General features: G+C 44.9%; 2 protein-coding genes across 3 annotated transcripts in view; one reads left to right on the forward strand and one right to left on the reverse strand.

Moving 5' to 3' along the window:
* Positions 1–150: 150 nt before the first annotated feature.
* TUBAL3 (tubulin alpha like 3) lies at positions 151–27,394 on the reverse strand. Of its 2 annotated transcripts, none has more exons than XM_043563359.1 (3): positions 27,256–27,394; positions 3,110–3,258; positions 151–1,549 (listed from the first exon to the last, which is right to left on the reverse strand). In XM_043563359.1, the coding sequence occupies exons 2-3, from the start codon at positions 3,149–3,151 to the stop codon at positions 605–607; spliced, it is 987 nt and encodes a 328-aa protein (XP_043419294.1). In that variant the 5' UTR covers positions 3,152–3,258; positions 27,256–27,394; the 3' UTR covers positions 151–604. The 2 variants fall into 2 exon arrangements, with proteins under 2 accessions (XP_043419294.1, XP_043419293.1); XM_043563358.1 differs by lacking the exon at positions 27,256–27,394 and adding an exon at positions 10,900–11,701.
* NET1 (neuroepithelial cell transforming 1) overlaps positions 26,773–27,562 on the forward strand; it is a 60,446-nt gene continuing 59,656 nt past the window's right edge. The window contains exon 1 of the mRNA XM_043563356.1: positions 26,773–27,056. Within this exon, the coding sequence (XP_043419291.1) occupies positions 26,929–27,056 (128 nt within the window). The 5' untranslated portion in view covers positions 26,773–26,928. The remainder of the gene's footprint in view (positions 27,057–27,562) is intronic.

Raw genomic sequence — 27,562 nt, forward strand, 5'->3', positions numbered from 1 at the left:
CCTCCTCACGCTCTGTCTCTCTCCTTCAAAAATAAATCAACGTTAAAAAAAAGTATTTCAAAGACCCAAGAATATTCTTGCTACTGGTTTGTTTGTATAAACAGCAAACTCAGACATTAAGGCCCACATTTGGAAGAAAGAAAAGAATGATACTGAAAATATTCATTATTTAATCAACGTACAAAATATAGGCACGGGGGAAATAACAGTAATAATTAATATGTGCTGTTTTACACCTCAGGAAAGGGAAAGCAGGAGCACTGACTTTAGGGGTTCATGGTCTTTTGTTGCAAAATGCAAGAATAGAGCTAGGCTTCCATTACGAGAAAAAAAAAAAGAAGGAAAGAAACATAGAGGTGATCCAGTAGCTCGAAGGACCCCAAACCTGAAAGGTTCAAGAGCCGTGCTGAACTGCACTACAGACAAGGAAATCTGAGCTCATTGTTGGTACCGAGCCATCTCATCTAGTGTGGAACTCAGGGTCTTGCTTGATTCGGTTTCCAGTTTCTTCTAATGGGGACATCTATCCGCGAGGCGTAAATAGTGTCCTGAAAAGAAAGCACGGGCTTTGATGGAGTCTTCATCCTCACCGGCCACATTTGCCTCAGGGACTTTGCCCCACTTCTTCGTAATCCTTCTCCAGGGCTGCCAAGTCTTTCCTGGCCTCTAAGAACTCGCCTTCGTCCATGCCTTCTCCGACGTACCAGTGTAAAAACGCCCTCTTGGCGTACATGAGGTCGAACTTGTGGTCCAGGCGGGCCCAGGCCTCCACGACCGCCGTGGTGTTGCTCAACATGCACACAGCCCGCCGGGCCTTGGCCAGGTCCCCTCCTGGCGTCACCGTGGGTGGCTGGCTGTTGATGCCCACCTTGAAACCGGTTGGACACCAGTCTACGAACTGCACAGAGTTCCTCAGCTTCGTGGCTGCAATGGCTGCATTCACATCCTTAGGGACCACGTCCCCTCTGTAGAGGAGGCAGCAGGCCATGTACTTCCCCAGCCGAGGGTCGCACTTGATCAGCTGATTGGAGAAGTCAAAGCAAGCAGCGGTGATGTCGGACACGGAGAGCTCCTCGTGGTAGGCGCTGTCGGCAGAGACGATGGGGGCAAAGGCTGTCACGGGGAAATGTATTCTCGGATACGGTACGAGGTTGGTCTGGAATTCAGTCAGGTCCACATTCAAGGGCCCTTCAAACCGGAGGGAAGCAGTAATGGAAGAGACCGCCTGACCTATCAGCCTATTAATGTTGGCATAAGAGGGGCGTTCGGCACCGAGTTTGTGGTGGCAGATGTCATAGACGGCCTCGTTGTCCACCATGAAGGTGCAGTCCAAGTGCTCCAGGGTGGAGTGGGTGGTGAGGATGCAGTTGTAAGGTTCTACGACAGCAGTGGAGATCCTGGGGGCCGGATAGACCGAGAACTCCAGCTTTGTCTTCCTGCTATATTCTGCCGCGAGCCTCTCCATTAAGAGAGATGTAAATCCCGATCCAGTCCCTCCTCCAAAGCTCCGGAAAATCAAAAATCCCTGAAGCCCACTGCAGTGCTCCGCCTGGGGAAGTAAAGGAGACGTGAGAATGGGCCCAACGAAGCCAGAAGCAGTGAGAGGGGACACTTCAAGCTCCCCCGAACAAACAAAACCTTCACAAAGGACTGGTCAACCGTGATCAGCGCCACGGTAACACATGAGAGTGTGTGGAGTAGGGGAAGCGCTTTAGAATTTTACCGTAGGCAAAACCTGAACATCCACCTGTCGTTAGCTGCCCTCCATGGATTTATCCGCATGGGATCTAAAGCAAGGTCTTTATCAGTAACAAGGACAAGAAAATGACTGGAAAAATACTGAAGCAACAGATCCCTCCCCCTCCGCCAGTAGATGAAGTACTTATCACCTCTATTCCCAGTCTACTCTGTGGGTGTAAAAGGCATCGCATTACTTAAGGATTATGTCAAACACCAAAACAGGTCCTAGGCAAAGGATTCTCCAGATCCCCGAAGAAGAACTGACTGTTCGTAAGTAGGGTAACTCATCTCCAGGTAGGATGTGCCTCTTGTTAACTTCACAAATAGTGGGATGCTACTGGAAAAGGACGAGTGTCCAGATGCTTTGGAAGTCTGTGATAACAAGATAAGCCACGAGTTGGGCAGAAGCAAGAGTGGAAGGGGGCTAATCCTTAAAAAGAAGGACCTCCTGCCATTTGTACAGCATGGATGGACGTTAAGCGCATTACGCTAAGTGAGGGAAGTCAGACATAGAAAGCCAGATACTGTATCACCCCATTTGTATGCATGGATCAAACTCATAAAAAGGGAAAGGAGAAGAGTGTCTGCCAGGGGCTGTGGGTGGGGGCAACCCAGAGTCAACGGTTGCAGGGCAGAAACTTTCAGTTAGAAAGTGAATGAGTTCTGGGGATCTAGCGGGCAGCATGGTGACTCTAGTCCACAATACTGTATTGTATGCTTGAAAGCTGCTAAGAAATGGGGCGCCTGGGTGGCTCAGTCAGTTGAGCGACCGACTTCAGCTCAGGTCATGATCTCCCGCGGTCACGGGTTCAAGCCCCACGTTGGGCTCTGGAGCCTGCTTCAGATTCTGTGTCTCCCTCTCTCTCTGCCCCTCCCTCCCTCACACTCTCTCTCTCTCAAAAATAAAGCATTAAAAAAACTAAAATAAAAAAAGGAAGTTGCTAAGAGAGATCTTAAACGCTCTTACCACACGCACACACGTTAACCATATTCCCGCAATCGCTGTACAGGACAGGTGTATAAAATCATCACATGTATACCTTGAATTTACACAATGTTGTGTGTCAGTTAGACCTCAATAAAGCAGTGGGGGAAAAATAAAACATTTCCCCATAAATCTAGAAAAAAAAAAAACCCAAAATAGAGCAGATGGGGCTATATATAACAAGGGTAAAGGTCTCTTCGGCCCTTCCTACGGAACAAAGCGTAATCAGAGCCAACATACAGTGGCTTCTCGACTTTGCGCATCCGCAGGAGGCTCCAAGGGGAGAGGCTGGATGCCGTGATGCCTGTGCTAGAAAATGCCGGTCCCTTGGGAGGTGGGGCCCAGGCACCGGGGCACCTGTCTAGGGAGAGGGGAGCCACTTGCCAGCTTTCGGATCCTCTCCAGCACGAGGTCGATGATGCCCATGCCGACAGAGTAGCGGCCTCGGGCGTAGTTGTTTGCCGCGTCTTCCTTGCCGCTGACGAGCTGCTCCGGGGGGAAGAGCGAGCGCTGCCGGCCGGCTCGGATCCCATCTGTAGGGGGAGACGAGGTCAGCGCGCTCCCATCTGCAGGGGGAGAGGCGCTCAGCGCGCTCCCATCTGCAGGAGGAGACGAGGTGGGCACGCTCCCATCTGCAGGGGGACATGAGGTCAGCGTGCTCCCATGGGCAGGGGGAGACGAGGTCAGCACGCCCTGCTCCGAATTCTTGCGCAGCCCAGGACCCCAATTGCTCCGTCCTCCTGTGTGGTGGACAAATGGCTTGAAACCACGGAATCACCCTTCCTTAGTCTAGGGACAGGTATCATTATTCCCAGATAAGCAGAAAGTATGTTTCCCTATCACACACCCTTCATCAGTTCCTTAGGACTGCCGTGACAAATGACAACAAATTGGGTGGCTTCAGACAAGAGAAATCTGTTCTCTCACAGCTCAGGAAGTCGCACATCAGGGTGTTAGCAGTGCTGGTCCCTTCGGAGGTGACAGGGAGAGGCTGTTCCATGCCACTCTCCTGGCTTCTGGTGACCTCTGCCAGTTTGGGGAGTTCCTCTGAGTGTACCTGCATGACCCCAGTGCCTGCCTCTGTCACACGTACCATTCCCCCTGCCGTGTCCCCTCTTCTTCCCATAAGGACACAGACCGTGGGATGTAGGGCCGACCCCCATCCAGTGTGACCCCATCTTAACTCAGTACAGCTGCAAAGACCTTATTTCCAAATGAAGTCACATTCTGAGGTTCTAGGTGGACACAGATATTTAAGAGACACTATTCACACCCATCACACACCCTGGGATCACGCTGGCATTTCAAGGCCAAGTACCTCTATCCACCAATGGCCAACTGCGTGCCAGCAAAGCAAGGAAAAGCGTACCAATCTAAATCATTAGTAGGATGCAAGGAAAGAGGCTTTAACAAGGAAGGTGTGGCCAACTCAAACACTCACACAACTCAAATGCAGTTAACATAAATGCCTACAACAGGGAAACGGGTTACGATACTGGCAATCTTCAGTACAACCAAGCGCAACTCCTGCCTACTTTTGTTGCCTTTTAGAAACCTGGGCAGCATGAGGAAATGCCAAGACACATGTGTCCCGGGTTCATGTCCCCCTCCCCAAATTTAGAACCATCCACATAGCGCACTTCCTGAAGAATTATGTTGGAGGGCTAAGCAGGCTCTGGGGACGCTGCCCTGGTTACGGCGGGACACTGCACGGCAGCAAGGGCGTGTGTCCAAGAATCCGGTTCCTGCATTCAGGTTCTCCTTCCCCATTCAGCTATGGGGCAGTCACTTACCATCCCTAAGCCTCCATTGTCGCATCTCACAAACATGGATAATAACAAGACCTGCCCCATTGAACTGTTACAAGGATTAAATGAGATCACAGGGCACAACGCACAACCCACAGGAAACCATTATAAATAATAATGATACAGGGGCGCCTGGGCTCAGTCGGTTGAGCTTCCGACCTCAGCTCAGGTCATGATCTCGCAGTTGATGGGTTCGAGCCCGGCATCGGGCTCTGCGCTGACAGCTCGAAGCCTGGAGCCTGCTTCCGATTCTGTGTCTCCCTCTCTCTCTGCCCCTGCCCTGCTCGTGCTCTGTCTTCTCTCTCTCTCTCAAAAATAAAAACATTAAAAAAAATTTTTTTTAATGATACAATTAGCTCAGGACATGTATTTATGCAAATACCACACTGGTCCCGTCACCAGATACCTATAGTTCATTTCAGAAGATCACTGCCTAAGAGGAAATGAGCCAATGTCTAAGAACAAGATGGCTCTCTCAACTCACCTTGCTCCCCTGCACATCACCATGAATTTCTAAACCACAATTTTGTACACCCCCAAATACTTAAATTTACCAAAATTTATTTAAATGAGTTTTAACATATGCACACCAAAAAAAATAAACAAACAAAAAACCCAAAGTTAAGGTTTTTAAAAGATACACTTATAAACAAGATAGAAGTGGGCATATAATTCTGGGTGGACTCTGCTTTTCACCTAAAAGTCTAAGGCTGAATTCAGCCTAAGAAGGGAATTTATAGCATTCTGGAAGCCCGGTTCTTCATGATAATGTCCAGTTGAGATTCTGAAGGTAGTTCCATAAATTCTTTCAGTAAAATCGACTTTTCCAGAGATCAGTGATTATAGCACTGCCATTCGTGAGCACACCCAAACTGTCCGCTCCCTTCCTGGCACCTTTTCCACTTTGCTCAGAGACACGAGTAATCTGGCCCAGCGTCTTTACCTAACCAGCACCCTCAGGAAGTGAAGTGGTTTTTTTTTTTTTTTTTTTTTTTTTATTTTTTAAATTTTTTTTTTCAACGTTTTTATTTATTTTTGGGACAGAGAGAGACAGAGCATGAATGGGGGAGGGGCAGAGAGAGAGGGAGACACAGAATCGGAAACAGGCTCCAGGCTCTGAGCCATCAGCCCAGAGCCCGACGCGGGGCTCGAACTCACGGACCGCGAGATCGTGACCTGGCTGAAGACGGACGCTTAACCGACTGCGCCACCCAGGCGCCCCTGAAGTGGTTTTTTAAAAGGATGATTTGACAATCCTTGCTTCCTTACTTCCAAAGCTGTTCGGCCCCACTCCACCTGAAATCCTTACAACTGTCTCCCCCAAAATCTTAAAGTTGCCAAAGCCTTTCTCCAACCACACCTCCTAGCCCACGACCCAGCCCGGTGGTCTTTCTGTACCATTGCCCCCCCACTCGGCCCCAAGTTCCTGCCACACCACACGGAACTCCTGTGACACGTGCAGGTTCCTCCAGGCCTCTGTGAATCTGTCAGTGCTGCTCCCTCGGGAGAAGACGTTGGATGGCTCTCTAGTTACTCGTCCCTTCCTCGGGGACACCTCTGCACCTCGCAGACATTTCTATTGTTACTAGGTGGCATCGTACAACACTGACATTTTTTGGGTAAAAAATAATTAACCGCTGGCAACTTTATATGGTTCGGCTTAACACAGCTGTTCGTGTTGCTACCACCATTTACATTGTCTTCTCCACTAGCTTATGCTGTTTCGTTGTTGTTGTTGTTAAAAGAGAATGGCTCTTCAAAGCATAAGAGACTCTTAAAAACTGAGAACAAACTGAGGGTTGATGGGGGGTGGGAGGGAGGGGAGGGTGGGTGATGGGCATTGAGGAGGGCACCTGCTGGGATGAGCACTGGGTGTTGTATGGAAACCAATGTGACAATAAACTTCATATATTGAAAAAAATAAAAATTAAAAAAATTTAAAAAAATTAAAAAAAAAAAGAGAATAGCTCTTATTAGTATGCAAATCTGGGGCCAAACCCAGTTCTACCCTCAAAAGTTCAACGATCTAAGGCAAGTTCCAGAACCTGCCCAAGACTGGGCGGCTTCATCTGTCAACTGAGGATAGCAAGGTTTCCTGACAGAATACTAAAGGGATTATAGGAAAATATCCGTGCAGTTCCTCACTGATACATGGTACTGCTATGGACTGAATGTTCGTGTCTCCCCAAGATCTGTCTTGAATAGGTGTTGAAGCCCTCACCCCCGGCGTGATGGTGTGGGGAGGTCACCGGGCCATGGGGGTGGGGCCCTCGTGAATGGGGTTAGTGCCCTTGTCAGAGGACAGAGAGCGGACCTCTCTCTCTGCTATGTGAGGACATGGCAAGAAGGTGGCCATCTGCAAAGCCAGAAGACAGCGCTCATCAGAGACCGACCACACTGCCACCCTGGTCTTGAACTTCCAGCCTCCACAACAGCGAGAAATAAATTCCACCGTTTAACCCCTAGTCTACGATATTTTGTCACAACAGCCTGAACTCACTAGGACGGCAGCAGGGAAGGGATCAATATTCATTCATCTGTCTACTCCCATTACCTAGATGGATGAATGTTCATTGAATTTTGCTAAATTCCTTCTCACCACGACCTTGTGCTCCCGGCAGTTTCTTTTCCCACTCCTCCTCCCTTCGTGTTACTTTCACGGGTCTGCTCACACGGCCTGGCCCTGCGACGGGTGATCAGAGCCGGAGGCTTGCCGCCCGCCCCAAATCCCTCCTCGCCTGGTCCCCACCTCACGGGTACCATCCACCCCAGCTTTGCTCTCGGCCCCTTCAGACTCACACTTGGCACACTCCTCACACGTCACTTGACCCTCTGTCCTCCTCTCCAAACATGTCTTAAATCTCTACTCCTATCTCCAAGGTCTCACACACCATCACCCCATTATTCCAATCAGAACTCCTCAATGAGCACCTTCCTCCCCGCCACCAAATCCTTGGTCACTACCCCAGAGAAGACAGGGAAGGAGGAGAAGAACGATGCACCCTCAGTCATGGGGCCCCACAGCCACTCTGAACCGTCCCTCCCTCCCCTCTCTCCCTTGTTCTGCCTAGGAATATCTTTAGTAGAATTCTACTCCACAAACACAACCTAAACTTACCTTCCCTTTACTCAAAACCACTCAGGCTGGCTTTGGAGAACATCAGCCACTTTCACAGCTTTTTAGTACTAACTCTATCGGGTAACTTTTCACTGAACACCTCTGGTTTCCCATCTTCTAAGGGGAAGGGACCAACCTGCAGACCCTTCAAATTCCTCATGCCCAAAACTAGGTCCCCTTCTGGAATTCCTACCTCATTTCTCAACCCCATTATTGAAACAGTGAAATCTGGGAGACACCCCCGAATTCTCTCAAGAACATCCATTGGCAAATGTTCCATTCCTGTTTCTTTTTATTTTTTTTTAAGTTTACTTACTTATTTTGAGAGAGAGAGAGAGAGCGCGCGCACAAGCAGGGGAGAGGCAGAAAGAAAGAATCCCAAGAAGGCTCTGTGCTGTCAGCACAGAGTCCGACACGGGGCTTGAACCCACGAACCATGAGATCATGACCTGAGCTGAAATTGAGAGAGTGAGATGCTTAACTGATTGAGCCACCAGGCGCCTCAATCCTCTACTGTTTAGACCCTTCTCAAATTGGTATTCTCCATTCCAGTCCAACCAACACAAAAATCTTGTAACTTAATCTACTCTCTTTCTAGATCAGTACTTGGCACAGAGCAGGTGCTAAAGAAATATTGAATACAGGAATGAATACATCTCTGTGATTAATATTACTGAAGTATAGTTCTAAATCTGCCATTCCCTTGCTCTAAGTCTTTTTATTTCCCATCAGATTCATACCACACATATTATTCAAGGAAATTCCATAGTCTGCCTCCATGCCAGTTTAAGTCTTCTGTGACTCCACTGTATCAACATCCTCTCCATTTTCAAGCAGAAACAATATTCACAGGTATCTGAGTGTGTCTTTGCTCGTGTTTTCCATTCTCTTTCATCTGTGAACTGTTAAAAGTCCTCTTACCCCGTCTTCAAGATTCAGCTGGACTATCACTTTGTCCATCAAGTCTTTTCTGATCTCTTCCAGAGAGGTAAGGCTCTCGCCCTCTCTTCCTTCAGCTAGCCCTCTCTTCAAGGCCTTCCTTGACATTCTTTTAGAAAAAGCACCTCCCACCACTTGGACAACATTCCCTACCCCTACGGCTCTGCCTTATTTTTCCCCATCCACCGATCACCATCAGGCACGCTATTTGGTTTTTATAGAACTGCCCGCCACTAGAATATGGGCTCCATGAAGAGTACGACTACATACACCTCCAATGTCAAGGACAGTGCCTCACACGTATGAGGCTCTCTTAGTTGCTGAAGAGAACAAGGAAAATCAGCACCTTCTCCTCCAAGCTGGAGCATACGCCTCTTTGGTTGGGCCAGCTCTGGACCCTCTCTTTATGCTGTATTCCAGAGGACTGGGGAATTTCTTCTGGTTTCTTCCTGCCTCCTAGCTCTTCCCTGACTTGCTCAGCTCCTGATCCCAGGTCTTAAACCTCCAACTGGCCCAGCGTCTTCGGATTGGCACAAGTTAAAATACCTGCTACAATATTCATAATTCTGAGATGTGGCCTCTCGCGTTGCTTCTTTAGTTACATTTACCGCAGTCCTCTGGGGACATATTCCACTCGGTCCGGGTTTCGGGGATATCAGACTGCAACTGAAGCTCACGGCTGCAAAGTCCCACTTGTCAGAAACAAAAATTCAGATATTCTCTTCGGGCACTGATAACTCAGAGTCCAAATACAACGTAACTGCCTCTCTTAGCCTCAGACTAGCTTCGCCTGTTCTTGAAGCCACTGCTATTTCCTTATTTTTAATTCTTTCACGTCTAGCAAATACTGAATCTGTCTGCAGGCATCCGGGCTTCAGCGTTTCTCATGTTTCCCTCATAATAACCCTTTCCAGCTTCTGCTTCCCACGGGCACCAATCAACCTTCAGTGTGATACCTGATCTGACATTGTTCTGATCGGGAAATGAACTCTAATCCAGCACGTACAGACTGCATTTTCCAAGGATGGCCACCAGAGTATTTCTCATCTCATGTGTGCTTCTCAGACCTCGCTCTTGGTGCATCAAGAGGTGAGGTCTTATACTCCCTTCCTCGGTGAATCTCTGTTTGTAATGGCCTTGACCCAGCGAATGACAGCAGGTCAACACCCTTCCAAGCCTAGAGTATTAAAATGCCATGGACTTCAGCCTTGTGCTCCTGGGATGCTTGCTCTTGGAACCCCGCTGCCGTGCTGTGAGGAAGTCTCGGCAGCCCGCGGGGAGGCCCGTGGCCCCCACAGCCCTGACCCAGCTCTTAGCCAACAAGCCAGCACCAACTTGCCAGCCATGAGGGTGAAACACTTCCAAAGTGCATCCTCCAGGGGTGCCTGGGTGGCTCGGTCGGTTGAGCGTCCGACTTCAGCTCAGGTCATGATCTCACAGTTCGTGAGTTCAAGCCCTGCGTCGGGCTCTGTGCTGACAGCTCAGAGCCTGGAGCCTGCCTCGGATACTGTGTCTCCCTCTCTCTCTGACCCTCCCCCGCTCTCACTCTGTCTGTCTCTCTCTCTCTAAAATAAATAAACATTAAAAAAATAAATAAAAAAAGAATTCTTCAAAGTGGATCCTCCAGCTCCCACTTGAGCCTCCTTAGGACACCCTGTAGAGCAGAGAGGAGCACTGCCCTCTGAGCCCCGTCCAAACTGTAGAGTCATGGACAAAATAGTGATCATTATTGTTTCAAACCACTAATTTTGGAGGCAGTTTATTACACAGCAGTAAATAATTGGATGCATAATACCAAACCCAAATCCACCCTCCTCTCCAGCCTTTCCAAGTCAGTAAGACCCCTTCCTCCCCCCAGCATTTCTGTAGACCCATTTCAAGTGCTTACTCAAGTCTTCCATTAATAATCATAACGTTGTATTCACTTCCCCCACAATTAGAAGATTTATTTGGCTCCTTGCCTCTTTGGAATCATGTTCGGGTCATGCCAAATTTCAGATTCTTTGTCAGAAGCTTCTAGCAACCGGCTTTCCAATCCAGGAAAAGATCTAGTCTTCTGCTACAACAGACGTGTGTGGAGAAACTCACAAGGTTTGAATGTGTTTTATCACATAGGAAAAGAGAGCTAAGCTAGTATGCCCTCTGGGTACCTGACATGGTCATGAGTGACCTTCTAAATTTAAAAAGGGTCCCTGTGATCCTGTTGAGATAGATCCAGTGTAATCTGATGATCCCAGGCACTCGTACTGGGTTTGTGTGCTGTGGTTGTGGACCTGGTTAAGCACGCTAGAACGCCAGCCCCACATTACCTATAACAGTTGGCTCCAGGTCCGTGAAGAGGGCTCTGGGCACGTGCTTCCCGGCTCTGGTCTCACTGAAGAAGGTATTGCAAGACGCGCCCATATGCTCCATTTTAGCATTCTCCACCTGATCCTTTTTACTGTCGAGAACAGCGCCGTCTGGCTGGATTCCATGTTCCAGGCAGTAGAGTTCCCAGCAAGCATCCCCAATCTGGATGCCAGCTTGGCCAATGTGAATGGAAAGGCACTCCCTCTGAAATAAGCCATAGTAAGTTAGAACGAAGCAGGCCTTCTTAGGTAACACACGCTCTGTCCCTCAGTAATTCTGCTCACAATTGAGAGAAACCAACTAGCTGAAGCCAGCAACAGAAATGTATTATAAAGCTAATGAAAAGAGTCTCACGGAAAGCAAAAACCAGGCTGCAGGTAAGCTTTAGGAACAATTAAACCAAGGACTCCAATTTCACTAAAAGGTTTCTTTCAACAATGTAATTTAAGCGCCTATTGTGCAATGGGGCTAAGAATGAGGTAAGGCTATATACATGTTAAATACCATATATGTATACAATCAAGCTGCCTCACCCAGAAAAATAGCTGCTAGTTACTGGAAAGGAATAAACCCCGCCCCCTCAAAAATCAATTTTTGACACGTATTAAGACCCAGTGCACTTTAAAGTGCTACCTTTTCATATCTTGAGATTTTATATTTACTATTCAGATGTGCTCTGAATAAGGAAGGATGTTCTAAGCATAAAAGTAGTGGAAAATTTACCAAGGAAACTTACATGTAAGGGATTTAACAACCCAGAAATGTTTAGACTCAATACTGTAATAAACAAACAAAAATGTTGATGTATGTAAAAATTAACTTACATATAGTCCTTCACATTAAGGGCTATAGATAAGGCAATTTTATATATATTAATTTAAAAAAAACACTTGTGGGGTGCCTGGCTGGCTCAGTCAGTAGAGCACGTGACTCTCAATCTTGGGGTTGTGAGTTTGAGCCTCACGTGGAGGGTAGAGGTTACTTTAAAGTAAAATCTCCTTTTTCCCTAGACTTCAATAGTTTTATTTTATTTTATTTTATTTTATTTTATTTTATTTTATTTTACTTTATTTTATTTTACATATATTTTACCACAACAAAATTTTAAAAAACACCTCAAAACCCTAGCATAAGGTATACTCCATAAAAGTACTTTTTTTGTTTATACTTCTGGAAATTTCCCACATATACACATACATACTTAAAAACACTCAGAAGTGTAACATACATGTTACTATACATCGGGTTTCTTTTTTACCTATTAATACATGTTGGAGAGCTAACCATTTGTTTGCATAAAATAGTTTATTTTTATTTGTATGTATTTAATTCTTTTTTTTCCTTTAATTTGAGAGAGAGTATGCATGCAAGTGGGGGAGAGGGTCAGAGGAGGAGAGAGAGAAAATCCCAAGCAGGCTCCACAACCAGCACACAGCCCAATGTAGGGCTCGATCTAATGACCCTGGAATCATGACCTGAGCCAAAATCACGAGTCAGATGCTCAACCAACTGAGCCACCCTGGTGCACCCATCCCCAAAATAAAATCTTAAAAAAAAAAAAAACCCACTTATGATACCTAGTAGGTAAATAGGCAAATGACATACATAGGTGGATTATTAAGAAAGGAGTCTCAAATACAAAGATTTAGACACACTGGCACTCACAGCATTATTTAGAAAGTGAAAATCAAGAACCAGTCTACATTCATGTATCGTTGGGCATTTTCAAAAGGGTTAAGTAACCCTTGAATATTTTTGACATGGGAAATGCTTATGATAAATTATCAAGTAAAAAAGTATGTAAGTTGTATAGTTGTATACAAAGTATGATATCAAATACATTAGAAAGTAAGCATAGAAAGATATTGTTTTAAGTTTTTAATTTATTTATTTTGAGAGACAGAGTGCAGGTGGGGGAGGGGCAGAGAGAGAGGAAGAATCCCAAGAAGGATCTGCACCGACAGCACACAGCCAGACACGGGGCTCGAACCCACAAACGGTGAGATCATGACCTAAGCCAAAATCAAGAGTCGAACGCTTTACCAACTGAGCCACCCAGATGCCCCAAAAAAGATCTTTAAAAATGCAAAAAAAAACATTAAATCTTAACAGCAGTTGTGTCTGGACAGTGATTATTTTTCTTGTGTAAAGTCTACTGTTTCCTACCACCCTCATTGGCCTCTACTCTCCCTCCTACTTTTAAATCACCATTCACATCTTGTTCTTAAAGGCCACCAACTAACTTTCTTGATAATTTACACAGACACGAATATTTGCTCCTCTGAGAGAAGGAAAGAAAAAGTTACATCCTGAAAACCTCAAGGACAGCAGTTGGGGATTTGCACGTTGTTGGGTTCGGTGGCTAGTGGGCATGGGACAGGTTGAGACTCAACGACAAAAAGACCACTCAGTCCAGGGAGGGAGGGAGGCAGCTCTGGCTGATCACAGCCCTGCAGTCAGACTTGGACTCTGTTCTTGTTCCTGCTGCATCAAGCCCGTGTACTTTGTCTCCTTGATTCACAAGGTCTGGCACAGCCCTCTCTGCTTTATGAGGGATTCAAGTTCACCGCTTGAATACCTCCTCCCCCTTGTTCCTTCTCTGTGTAGCTACGGGTCTCCTGTGACAAAGGCTGTGAGCTCAATTTAGAAAGCACCTCACTAGGGGTGCCTGGGTGGCTCAGTCAGTGAAGCGTCTGACTTCGGCTCAGGTCACAATCTCACAGTTCGTGAGTTTGAGCCCTGCGTCCGGCTCTGTGCTGACAGCTCAGAGCCTGGAGCCTGCTTCAGATTCTGTGTCTCCCTCTCTCTCCCTCTCTCTGTGTGTGTCTCTCTCTCTCTCTGTCTGTCTCAAAAATAAATAAACATTAAAAAAAATAAATAAAGCACCTGACTCAGTACCAACCAATATTCCCACCTCTGTATGGCATATAAAAATCAAACAACATGTTCCATCATAAACCAGCTTCTAAGACTCTTAAAGCACGGCCTCATCCCTCCCGTACCTGCTGGGCTTCCAACGATCTCTGCACATCAGCTACCGTAATCAGATCAAAGCTCCCTAAATTTAGGTAACAGTGTCTTCACAAGGTCTGTTACCCTATGATTCAGACATAGGCATGATAATGTCCTTTTAGGACTCGCCAGGAATACTTGGCCCAAGAAGGACCAATCAAGACATAACTGTGTCCCAAAGTACAGAAGGCTATCTATACTTTCTGCTTCTCTTAGCCTTTCCCTCCTTTCGGAGTATCTGCTAAATATTAGTCACACTATAAAATAAAACTGTAAACTGCCCACCAAATACCAATACTGGTAAGTCACCGCACATTCATAAATGCTGCTACCGTGGCTATTTGAATTACTAGGAAGGCACTATTTTCTAATTCACTTTTTATTTTGAGATAAAGACAAGATGGGGCGCCTGGGTGGCTCAGTCGGTTAAGCGGCCGACTTCAGCTCAGGTCATGATCTCACAGTCCGTGAGTTCAAGCCCCGCGTCGGGCTCTGTGCTGATGGCTCAGAGCCCGGAGCCTGCTTCAGATTCTGTGTCTCCCTCTCTCTGTCCCTTCCCCACTCATGCTCTGTCTCTCTCTGTCTCTCAAAAATGAATAAATGTTAAAAAAAAAAATTTAAAAAAAAAGACAAGTTGTAGATTCATACATGGTTGTAAGAAACCATAAAGATCTCGTGTACCCCTTACCCATTTCCCCCAGCAGAAATACCTTGCAAGACTACATATATCGTACAATATCACACCCAGAATATTGAAAGTGATTCAGTCGAGACACAGAACGTTTCTGGGACCACAGGGAGCCCCCACGTAGGAAGGCATCATTTCTAAGAACAAAACAACTTAAAACATCCTTAAAATGTTGAAGAGAGAGTCCAAGGGGCTAAGAACATCGAAGATGAATAAGCAGTATGAAAGGCTGCTTCCATTTAAGAATTCAAAATTCTAACATACTAAAAATTACTGAGACTGGCACATAAGATACTAAAAGGCCAGTGGATCTTAAAAGATGATCCCCAGGCAGGAATTATAAGTAACTATGTTCATTGTTGTCCCCCGAGAACTGAAATCAAGAGAGGACAAGGAGATAGATGTCCGTGTACTTTACCCGGCCACGCATTTATGAGCTTAGCAATGGTGACCTGGGTCTGAAGTCCCCAGAAACTCTACAAGCCTACCTAAAAGTGAAGCAATTTGATTTCTACAGAAAACCCAGCATGCCAGGTCTAAAACAAACATGGAACGAAAGGAAGGAGGGCTCCCTGCTTCAGCACTTCAATTAAGAGCAGTGAACAGGGGCACCTGGGTGGCTCAGTCCAACTTCAGCTCAGGTCATGATCTCACAGTTCATGGGTTCAAGCCCCATGTGAGGCTCTGTGCTGACAGCTCCAAGCCTGGAGCCTGCTTCAGATTCTGCCTCTCTCTCTCTCTCTTTCAAAATACAAATAAAATTTAAAAAAAAAATTAAGGAAAAAAGGAGTGAACAACTGCAAATCAACCAAGCTTCTCCTAAAAGCTGCAAAACTACAGATGCATGGGATGAGAGCTTATCCAAATCTGCCTCAAACACAGTTATTGAAAGAAACAAATGGCCTCCTTAAAAATCTCTTCCTTTGTATTAAGACTTTATTAAGGATGGTTTGGTAGTGAAGTGGGCCAAATATGATGGGTAAAATTTGCTACCACACCGAAGCGACAGTGATAACAAGGTAGGGGACCATAGCCACTTACCATGCTGCTCTGGAGGTGCCCCACTGGCCCACGGTAATGACAGAGGCGCACACCCAGGCGGACTTTATCACAAGGCAGGAAATGACTCCACCTGGGGGCTGAGACACCTGCTTCTCTTAAAGGAGTCCAGCCTCCCCTCAGTCTTTCCATTCTCTTTTCTCAAAGGGTCTGTGCGGGACCTGAACACCCTGGGAGAGTCTGTGCACAACTACAGATGACTTAATTGGAGCTTACCCAAATTTGCTTCCAACTCAAGCTTACTTTTGTTCAAAATAACAAATGTCTTCTTAAAAAGATCCTCCTCTCCTATTAAGAATGTATCAAGCATGGATGGGGAAAGATGATGAGTAAAATTTGCTTCAATAGCAATTAGTAAATAGCTAGAAAAATAGCTTTTTCTAGTATATAAGTACTATGTGAATGTCTTCTCCTTATATAAGATTCAAACAGGGGCATCTGGGTGGCTCTGTCGGTTAAGCGTCCAACTTCGGCTCAGGTCATGATCTTGCAGTTCATGGGCTCAAGATCCACATCAGGCTTTGCACGGACGGCATGGGTCCTGCTGGGGATTCTCTCTCTCCTCTCTCTCTGCACCTCCCCCACTTGCACTCTGTCTCAAAATAAATAAATAAATATTAAAAAAAAAGATGTGTTAAATTTTTCCATTATGATTGTTGACTTGTCTGTTTTTCTTTTCTGACAATTTTTTGACAATTTTTGCTTTATATATTTTGAGGCTGTGTTATTGAGAGCATGTAAATTTTAAATTGTTATATTTTCTGTGGAATTGAAATGTTTTATCATTTTAAAATGACTATATCTACTAATGATTTTACCTTAAAGTCTTTATTATTGAATATTTTTTAAAAAAATTTTAATGCTTATTTTTGAGAGACAGTGAGTGAGAGAGCATGAGAGCATGAGAGCATGAGTGCGGGGTGGGCAGAGAGAGGGAGACACAGAATCCAAAGCAGGCTCCAGGCTCCGAGCTGTTAGCACAGAACCCGACACAGGGCTAGAACCCACGAGCCGTGAGATCATGACCTGAGCCAAAGTCAGATACTTAACTAACTGAGCCACCCAGATGCCCCTTTATTATTGAATGTTAACATTACTACTTGAAAATTTTTTTTTTCAACGTTTATTTATTTTTGGGACAGAGAGAGACAGAGCATGAACAGGCGAGGGGCAGAGAGAGAGGGAGACACAGAATAGGAAACAGGCTCCAGGCTCTGAGCCATCAGCCCAGAGCCCGACACGGGGCTCGAACTCACGGACCGCGAGATCATGACCTGGCTGATCGTGACCTGGCTGAAGTCGGACGCTTAACTGACTGCACCACCCAGGTGCCTCAACATTACTACTTTAATATAGATTTCTTGGTTAGTATCTGAATGATGTCTTTCCCATCTTTTTACATTCTTAAAAATGTAAAAATCTTTCAGTATTGTCATATTTTTATGTGTCTTTTGTAAGCATAATGTAACTGATTTTTTTCTATGTATCTTTATTTTATTTATTTTTTTAACGTTTATTTATTTTTGAGACAGAGAGAGACAGAGCATGAACGGGGGAGGGGCAGAGAGAGAGGGAGGCACAGAATCTGAAGCAGGCTCCAGGCTCTGAGAAATCAGCACAGAGCCCGACGCAGGGCTCAAACTCACGGACCGCGAGATCGTGACCTGAGTTGAAGTCGGACGCTTAACCGACTGAGCCACCCAGGCGCCCCTGTATCTTTGTTTTTTTTTATTTTGAGAGAGAGAGAGAGAAAGAGAGAGAGTGAACAAGGGAGGAGCAGAGAGAGATGGAGAGAGAGAATCCTGATCAGGCTCCACACTGTCTTCACAGAGCCCGGCGTGGGGCTCAAACCCACAAACCATGAGCTCATGACCTGAGCAGAAATCAAGAACTGGATGCTTAACCCACTGAGCCACCCAGGCGTCCCTCTATGTATCTTTTAATTGAAGAATGTAGTGCACGACATTTAATGCAATAACTAATATAGCTGGGTTTAGATATCTTATTTTGGGCCTTTATCTTGTTTGTCCCCATTTTCTAGGTTGTCTTTTGTATCCTTCCTGATCTTTTGAACCATCGAATTTAAGCATGCAGGGAACTATTGCTGTTGTTTTATAAAATCAACGTTTGCTTTAGACTTCCCCACATATTACCATTTTCTTTGCTTTTCATGCCTTCTCCCATTTCAGAACTTTTTTTTTTAAACTTCTTCTGCCTGAAGTAAGTCCTTTAGAATGTCCTTCAGTGAAGTCTTTTTCTTTTTTTTTTTTTTTTTTTTTTTTTTTTTTGCTTTTGTCTGAAATACCTTTATTTCACCCACCTTCCTGAAAGGTATTTCACTGGGTACGGAATTCTATGTCGGTATCTCTCCCCGGATCCACTGGCTTGTGGCTTCTGGTACAGCCTATGAGAAGCTGTCCGTAAAAATGTTATTCCTTTGAAGGTCTCTCTGGCTGGGTTCGAGTTTTTAGCTCTGTCTTTGGTTGCTTTAGGTTTACCATCATGTGTCTTTATGTTGATTTCTTTATTTGTCCTACTTTTGATCTGTTGGGCTTAATCATCTGTCAATTCATGTCTTTCTTAAGTTTTAGACAGTTCTCGTTATCTTTTTGAATATGGCTTTCTTTCCATTTTCTCCTTCCTCTTTTCATTAGACTTTTTTTTTTATTTTTTTAACGTTTATTTATTTTTGAGACAGAGAGAGACAGAGCATGAACAAGGGAAGGGCAGAGAGAGAGGAAGACACAGAATCCGAAGCGGGCTCCAGGCTCTGAGCGGTCAGCACAGAGCCCGACGCGGGGCTCGAACTCACGGACCGTGAGATCATCACCTGAGCCAAAGTTGGACGCTTAACCGACCGAGCCACCCAGGCGCCCCTCGTTAGACGTTTTTTACGGTGGCTTATACATCTCTTAATATCTCCTATTTTCAGTCACTTTGTATCTCTCTGCCACATCCTGCTTAATTTCTCCAGCTATCCTCCTGTTCATCCACTGTCTTTCTCTGGCTTTCCCTAATCTTTTTTTTAAGGCCACACACTGAGTTTTCAATTTTAATTATTGTTCTAGAATTTTTTTTTCCAAATCTGCTGCATCCAGCTTTTTTTTTTTTTTTTTTTGGTAATTGACTATTTTGTGATGATATTTTCCATCTTGTCTTCTATTTGTTTAGACACAGTCACTGTAGATGTTTCCTAATCTGCATGATTATTCGACAAAACAAACATCTTTCAGGTCTCTTTCCTCTGTCAGTTATTCATTTATTTATTTTTAATGTTTATCTATTTCTGAGAGAGACAGAGCTCGAGAGGGGAAAGGCCAAAGAGAGAGGGAGACACAGAATCTGATGCAGGCTCCAGGCTCCAAGCCATCAGCACAGAGCCTGATGCAGGGCTTGAACTCACACACCATGAGATCATGACCTGAGCCGAAGTCGGATGCTTAACCGACTGAGCCACCCAGGCGCCCATGTCAGTTATTTTTTCTGATTCTTACCACCAGTGACCTTTTTTCCTTGTGTGCTTGCTTTTGACTGTGAGCTTCTGGTTTTCTTTGAAAACTTATTTGAAGTCTTTGAGGTCTGGGATGGACACGTTTCTCCAGAGAGGATTTGCATTTCCTTCTTCAAGTCATGTAGGGGGTATCATCTGTTAAAATTGATTCCTTCGAGTTTTAGTTTTCAGACTATCCAAGGGAAGCAACTTGGGGTTACTTTGTAATCTAAGGCCAGCTTGTGGCTATAAAATCCCTCCCAATACCCTGCTCTGCTCAACACCAGGGAAAATCACCTTGTCTCTCTTGGGTGTTGAGAAGCTGGGGTGCGTTTACCCTTATTCTAAACGTATTTGGGGAGTTGACCATTATGGAGAAGGGTCTCCTATGAAACGGTCTTGGATTGGGCCCTGGGCATTGGTCGCTGTCCCTCGTGTGCCCATCGAGTCCATGAAGAATGAAGTGTCCCCGTTTGGCAAACACCCGTAACACAAAGGGGATTTCTGGCTTCCACTCACCTCTCTCATTTCGTAAGAAATGGCCTACTAATTCTTTACTATCTCATTCATCAGTGCTTTCAGTATGTTCCTTTGTGCTTTGTTTGGGCAAGTTTTCTTTTACTTAGTGGTCAAAGCGGTCACGATAACTTGTCACATCCTGTTACTGGAGCAGGAACTCCAATCGCTTCTTTTTAAACTTGCTGTGGATGCACCTCTTTTAAAAATGGTGAGAGTCTCTGTCGTGCGTTGGGAAAATGTAGCATATTCACATTTCTGTGATTACAATATGCATGGGTATACTCTTGTCTTACTTTATGTTTTCCACTATGTTTTTTATTACTTTCCTCCAATTTGAAAGACTGATTAAATTTTCTTTGTACCACAAATTTTTCGCTCATGGTTTGTAAGTTGTAACACATTTTCCAGTACTTCTATTACTTTAAAATTTAATATGCAAATTTAATTACATACATTAATGTATATACTTTATTTTAATCTTACATATTTTAGTCTTTTAGAAATAAATTGCCCCCAAAACATGCACACACACACACACACACACACACTTTCAATCTTCCCCCTTTTATTTTTAATATTTTTAAATGTTTATTGAGAGAGAAAGGGAGAGACAGACAGAGTGTGAACAGGGGAGGGGCAGACAGAAAAGAGGGAGATACAGAATCCGAAGCAGGCTTCAGGCTCTGAGCTGTCAGCACAGAGCCCAATGTGGGGCTCGAACTCACAAACCGCAAGATCATGACCTAAGCTGAAGTCAGACGCTCAACCGACTGAGCCACCCAGGCACCCCAATCCTCCCTTTTTAATGCCCATCCTCACCCCCACAGTTTCCAAAATTGATAATATCTGGAATTTTAGTGTCATTAAAATAACTATTTTACATTAGCCATCAACAATTATTTAGGCATAAATAGAAATTGTACTGCCTTCTTAACACACTACTGCTTCCTATATCCCATTTATTCTTATTGGATTTGTTAGTCATGTTGCTGGATTATACATGCAAGTAATTCTTTCAATTTTGCAAGTGGTACATTTGATAGCTTCTTGCGTATCCAAAAATGTGTTCATTTTTCCCCACCCTTAAATAACAATTTGTTTGAACATGAGATTTTAGGCTCCAAATTTTATTTCCTCAAAACTCTGAGAATACTGACCATTATTCCTTCTTCCAATGAAAAATATTGCACTGCTCTGAATCTTTGTTCCTTGGAGATAGGCTATTTTTCTCTGAGCGCTTTTATGATTTTTCTCTTTATTTCTTCTAACATGAACATTTCCATGATGTATCTATATGCAATCTTTAAATCACCTCATTCCATACCTGGAGGACTCTTCTAATCTTCAGGTCATATTCTTTCTTGGGTCTGAGCTTTTTATTTATTTATTTGTTTTCTCCTCTCCTTATTGCCTGTTCTCTCTCCTGGAACTGTTGTTGGATGTAAGTTGAAATTTTTAATTCTGCCCTTTTGACTTTTGACTTCTTTCATGCTTTCCTTTTCTTGGCTCTCTGCATTATATTCTTGGAAAATTCCTCAGCTACAACTTTTGGCCAGTTAATTTGCTTCTCATCTGTGTTAGTCCTGCTATTGATATGTCTTTTGGTTTACTTTATATTTTAAATGACCAGAATTTTAGTGTGGTTTTTTTTTTTTCATGGAATTGGCATCTCACCTTTCCCTTTGAAGTCTTCTTCTGTTTGCTTTATTTACTCTCTTTCCTTGTGTCCTAATTCTTCCCCCTTTAGGATTTTGAGGTCTGTCTCATTGTGAAGGTTTTCCTTAAATCTTTTAGCAATCACTGTTTTGTCTTTTACCCAGTTTTGTCTTAGACTTCTGTTTTCCAGCCTGTGCTATTTTCTACAGCCTGCTTCTAGTTATAAAGGGGGAGGGTTGGAATGTACCGCCAGTTGGAGTGGCTTGTATCTCTCTTCTGGTTTAGTGTTCCCCATCCTCCCTGGAATATTCAGCTTCCTGAGGCACTACTCCGTATGTCCAGCTCCTGGATCCCCACTGCATTAGCCTGTGGGCAAGTGTACTCCACATGCAGAGGAGGGGGAAGAGGCCAACTGACACCCCTGCTCCAAATGTACCTCCCCATTTAATCACCCCAACAAATCACTCAAACTCCTTCCATATCTTGTATCTGTTGATTCTGCCTGGGGAGCTCCCTTAATCATGTGCTCTCCAGCAGTTTTCTCCTGAATTTATGAGGTCTATGTGTTACAGAATTTGATCTTCATGAAACCAATCCTGTCTGTCTCTACCTGCCAATAATCCCCCAAATTTTTAGGGTTCTGATCGTTCCATGTAATAAAGACAAAGAGTAAGTCTGTCCCATTTTATAAAATCAGAATCTTGTTTATTTTGTTGCTGTGTCAGATTTCTCCCCTTGGCCCCTGATATTTTTAGTTTGAGACAAGGTAAGGGAAAATCAGAAGATCTGAGTATCTCATTTCTGGCCATTGACACATTCGGTATGTTTAATTTTTTACTTTTTTTTCATTTTTTTAACGTTTATTTATTTTGAGAGAGAAGGAGAGGGGGGAGAGAGAGAGAGAGAGAGAGAATATGAATGAGTAGGGGAGGGGCAGAGAGAGGGAGACAGAATCCCAAGCAGGCTCCACACTGTCAGTGCAAAGCCCGATGCGGGGCTCGAACCCACAAACTGTGAGATCATAACCTGAACTGAAACCAGGAGTTGGACACCTAAATGACTGCGCCACTCAGGCACCCCTAATTTTTTGTTTTTAATACTCAACCTCACTTAGAGCTATGATTAACTTAAGATTTGCAATTAGAACAAAATTAGAAAAATCTCGTTTGTAATGTAATTTAAGAAACATATCCTTTTTTTTCCTTTTATTTTAGTAATTCCTTTATTCCTTAGAAGACTAAATCTTAAAAGAATAAAGTTTCTTCAACTAATAATAATTGGAATTTCAAGTCTGGAGAAGTCTTCTGCTGTGATGGTTAGTTTCATGTGTCAACTTGGATAGCCCGTGGTGCTTATTCAATCAATCACCAATCCATGTATTGCTATGAAGTCATTTTGTAGATACCGCTAACACTGACAATCAGTTGACTTTATGTAAATATTACTCTTGATAATGTGGGTGGGTCTCACTTAATCAGTGGAAAGGCCTTAAAAGCAAAACAGCACTATCAGCTTCAGCTCCTACCCAAGAGTTGCCAGCCTGCCAGTCCGCCCCACTAACTTCAGATTTTATAGTGTCCACAATGAATAAACCATTCCATGAAATAATCTCCACAGATATATAACATGCGACTCCATTACCTCGTATACATATAAACATATACTTAAACCTCTCTCTGTATAAATCTCCGTTTTTCTATAAATATAAACATATACATAAACGTTATTTATTACTAGCTCTGTTTCTCTGGTAGAACCCTCACTGACACAGGCGTGGCTGTCCTTAGGTCCTGAGAGAGAGTGAAAGAAAACTTGCAAGTATAAAAGTGTATGTTTATGGTTAGGATTTCCTTTCTTTACAAAGTTCCTCCCTTCAGTATTTTTTAATATAGGCCAGTCAATTTGCTGGCTAAGAAACTGAGAAGAAACCTTCTAAGTGAGAAATTCTTGTTAAACGAAAATTCTTCAGCTCTGAGAAATAATTCTCATTGATACACTGACCTTTCTGAAGTTATCTTTGCTAATTCTCTGTTGGCGGCCCTGGTGGCCACAGCCAAAGTCACTTTCCATTGTCATTCCCTCCCCCGTGGTACCCACATGCCTACCTTGTTCCCCCTCCATCCTCCTCTCCCATTGCTAACATGATTCAGTATTTTAAAACTTCAGTGGCATGTTCTTAAGATAGTCTAAGCATGAAAGAAATTAGCCCCAATCTACTTCTAATTAGTAATGCTTTTCCTGGTTACACATTTTTCCCTCCAAGTTTCATTCTTCTTTTTTTTTTTAAGTTTATTTATTCATTTAGAGAGAGTAAAAGAGAATGTGAGTAGGAGAGAGGCAGAGAGAGAGAGGAAGAGAGACAATCCCAAGCAGGCTCCACGCTGTCAGCGCAGAACCCAACGTGGGGCTTGAGCCCACGAACTGTGAGATCATGACCTGACCTGAAATCGAGAGTCAGATGCCTAACTGACTGAGCCACTCAGGTGCCTCCCAAGTTTCATTCCTCTTAAACCCTCCAGCTAGCACTCCAGTTTCCAATTTTACAGTTTGTCTCATTGACATATCTAAAAGCAAACCAATATAGCAAATGATGATAGATAGATGCAAAAAATGAACAACTTTCACTTCACGTACACACAAACACACATGATAGATTTTAAGACACAACAAACCTGATTTCAAATAGTCTGCCCCGTTGTGCCAATAAACGCTCTTCTGCTGGTCCGGTAAGATTAGCGAAACTTTTCTTCATAAAGCAAGTTTACCGTAAAGTAACCTCCTCATTGGCAGTTTAAGAAAGCACAGCCTTAATAGCTTTAAGACACGAGTCTGAGGACTCGCTGGAAGAACAGAAGTAAATCCACGGCACAGAGTGGTCAGGCAGACTGTCAGAAGTGACAGGATGAATTCTCGGGATTCTTCCTCTACAACCCCCCTTATACACCAGCTAGTACACACTGTGTGACCCTGCTGGTTGCTGATACAAGCATGATATGTATCACTTGGTAAGCAGGTTTACAAAAAGAGAGTTTGATTTCTTTAGAGAATATAAGAGAATAGGTTTTAGAATTCTTGATTTGGGTCCTAATTTGTATTAGTATACTAGTCGTTGAAATGATCTGAGAACATCCCACAAGAGAGTGTTTATAAATCGCTGTTTGGGTGGAAACCAGCTACTTCAGCGTGCCTGGCTCGCTCAGTTGGAGGAATGAGGCTCTTGATCTCAGGGTCGTGAGTTCGAGCCCGTTGTTAAGCCCCGCTTAAATAAATAAGCTTTAAAAAAACAAAGCTCTTTAGACAGCATTTCTGTACTGTTTTACTCTAACTGCTGCAAAGCAATATTTTCTTTTTTAATTTTGGGTAGGGTAGGATAAAGTAAAATATCACAACATGATTCTTATAACACAATAATTTTTCCTTGTGGTATAAACGTAATTCAAGTTCAGCATCTCGTGATTTAAAAAATTATAAAACACAAGAAAGTAAAAATAATAACTTAATACTCATACTCTGACTACCTAGAGATATCTTAATACATTGATTTTTATCTTCCTCCTCCGTTAAATCTCTTATAATTCATGACTCAGGATGTACTGATTATACCTCTATAGTCCATGTTTTTATTTAAAAATTACGGTATACTTATCCTATTATACACTTCATAGTTCATTTTTGTTGACTGAAAATATTTTTTCCACGGGGCAACTGGGTGGCTCAGTCAGTTGAGTGTCTGACTAGCTCAGGTCATGATCTCACAGTTCGTGGGATCAAGCCCACGTTGGGCTCTGTGTTGACACCAGGGAGCTTGCTTGGGATTCTCTCTCTCCTTCTCTCTCTGCCCCTCCCCTGCTCGCTCTCTCTCTCTCCAAATAAATGAGTAAACATTAAAAAAAAACAACAAAATATTCTTTCCAGTGGGTCAACGATAATTAACCATTTCCCCATCATTATTTATTTAGACTACCTTTACTTTTTCTGATATTATAAACATCAATGCCATTAATATCTTCACATTGCAGGGAAAACAAAATTTCAATTCTACCCTCTCAGTGTGTCGGGCTGGGCATGAGAGTTAAAATGACAGAACACAGATTAACAGGGGAAAAGCAAATAAATTTTCACATGTACATGGGAGCTCCCCAACCCCAACAGGAAAAAGACGATCCCACGAAATGGCAAAACCTTAGTGCTCATATAGTAGGTCAGATGAAGAGAGGCAATCGTGCAAAAGTAGCTAAAATACATGAGGAGACCAAGGGAAGATAAGAGTTATTCTGATAAGTGCTGTTTGTACAGAATTCTCTGTACACCTGTCCTCCCAATCTCTGATGACAAGAAGATTCCTTTCTTCCTGGCACAGGGACAGCAGCTGCTCACATGGAAGTTTTACCTCCAGTTTTTAGGAAGAAAAGTGGAGATCAGAATGTCCTTCTTGTATCTGTTGTTCTTCAAGTGCCCACAGCTCAAAATAATCCTAATGTCATATTCCCAGCTGGCATATTCTACCCTTTCATGTATGTATAATTTTATTCCTTAGGACAGATTCCCAGAAATGGAATCATAGTATCAAAGGAGAAGTTATTTTTAATGTTTATTTATTTTTGAGAGAGAGAGACAGACACAGAGCACGAGCAGGAGAGGGGCAGAGAGAGTGGGAGACACAGAATCCGAAGCAGGCTCCAGGCTCCCAGCTGTCAGCACAGAGCCCCAAGGCGGGGCTTGAACTCACTAACCCTGAGATCATGACCTGAGCCGAAGTCCAACGTTTAACGGACTAATCTATAATAACCCGGAAGAAGTTATTTTTAAAGACTTTGAGACATAAAAAGCAATATTTAAAATCAAAGAATGTGCTATTTAACAACCGTCTTTTTTATTTAAGGAGGCCCTTTATTGGATGCTGAGCTTTTTGCCGCCTTCATACACTTAGAGGATGAAGGCACCTTCACTCTCTTTCGCTAAAGAGAAAATGTCTCTCCCTTTTGGGAGACAGGACGGCTCATAATTCGTTCTTAGTGGTTTCCTAGAGACAGCCCTGAGAACACATTTCCACCACCTTTGGTAACTGGGGATTTATCTCACAAATAATTGAATAATTGAGCGCATATGCGGCCAATAACGCAACATCAGTTTGGGTCCTTACTCTCGATCCCTCTTCTCCCCCGATACTAAGAAAGATCTAAAGTGCTTCCAATCTGCCGTGGCCTGTGGCTTAAGTCCTAATGAACACTGAAATAGGTAACGGGCCTTGGGGATTTAGAATTTGGGTCTGAACTAAATCCAAGGCCATCCAGGAATCTGCAGGACTGACCCCTTCACCATCCTGCCTGGCCCCGTTCCATTTAAGCGCCGAAAGGGCGGGACTTCACGTTTCCTAGCAACCGCCCGCTGCCCCCCGATTGGCTGGGCGCCGCACGGCCGCCATTTTCAAACCCCGGAAGATGGCGGCGGCGGTGGCGGCGCACTCCTGACAGGAACTGCTCTCCGGGCAGCAGTGGTCGGGCGCGGTGCCCGACCCAGCGGGTCCCCCGGGCACCCGGCCACCGCCCCACCCCCCTCCGCGCCATGGAGCCCGAGCAGGCTGCCCAGAAGCAGCCCCGGCCGCGGAGGCGAAGCCGCCGGGCCTCCGGGCTCAACGCGGACGGCGCCGCGGGACCTTCGGCCGACACCCCCAGGCCGGGGCCCGACGGCCGGTAAGCGCTGGGGGCCGCAGCGACCGGGGACCCGGGCGTCCGGTCCGAGCGCGGGGCGGGGGGCGGGGAGGGACGCGGAGAGGGGCAGCTGCTCACCCCCCTCCTCCCCCTCCGCGTCCTCCTGGTCCTCAGGCGGGGCGCGCGCTGCTGACCCTCCTCCTCCTCCTCCCCCTGGCGGGGGCGCGGGCTCTTTACTCACCTCCTCTTCCTCCTCCTGGTCCCAGGCGGGGCGCGGGCTGCGGTCCTCCTCCTGTTGTTGCTGCTCCTCCTCCTCCCCCATCACCCCCCTCCTGCTCCCTCCTCCTCCCTCCTCCCCTTCCTCTGGCCCGGCGCGCGCTGCCCACTTCCCCCTGCCCCGCCCCTCCCTCCGGGGCGGGGGCGGGCGCGGCGCGGGCCGGCGGAGGAGGTGGGCTCTCCGCGGGCCGGCCGGGGGCTGCAGCGGGGGCGGGTGCTCAACGCAAACCCGGGGACCGACCGCCCGGGAGCCTCCGGGCCTCGGGAAGGGG

The sequence above is a fragment of the Prionailurus bengalensis genome, chromosome B4 (assembly GCF_016509475.1).
Source record: "Prionailurus bengalensis isolate Pbe53 chromosome B4, Fcat_Pben_1.1_paternal_pri, whole genome shotgun sequence".
NCBI lineage: Eukaryota > Metazoa > Chordata > Mammalia > Carnivora > Felidae > Prionailurus > Prionailurus bengalensis.

What these genes read in the sequence shown, in the direction of transcription:
- TUBAL3 (XM_043563358.1), bottom strand. Translation starts at nt 11,002, where the DNA reads ATGGAGCATATGGGCGCGTCTTGCAATACCTTCTTCAGTGAGACCAGA. An exon ending in CCTGGAGCCAACTGTTATAG is followed by an intron (nt 3,259 to 10,899) that starts GTAATGTGGGGC and finishes CTCCCCCTACAG; the next exon opens with ATGGGATCCGAGCCGGCCGG. An exon ending in TGGAGAGGATCCGAAAGCTG is followed by an intron (nt 1,550 to 3,109) that starts GCAAGTGGCTCC and finishes TTACTTCCCCAG; the next exon opens with GCGGAGCACTGCAGTGGGCT.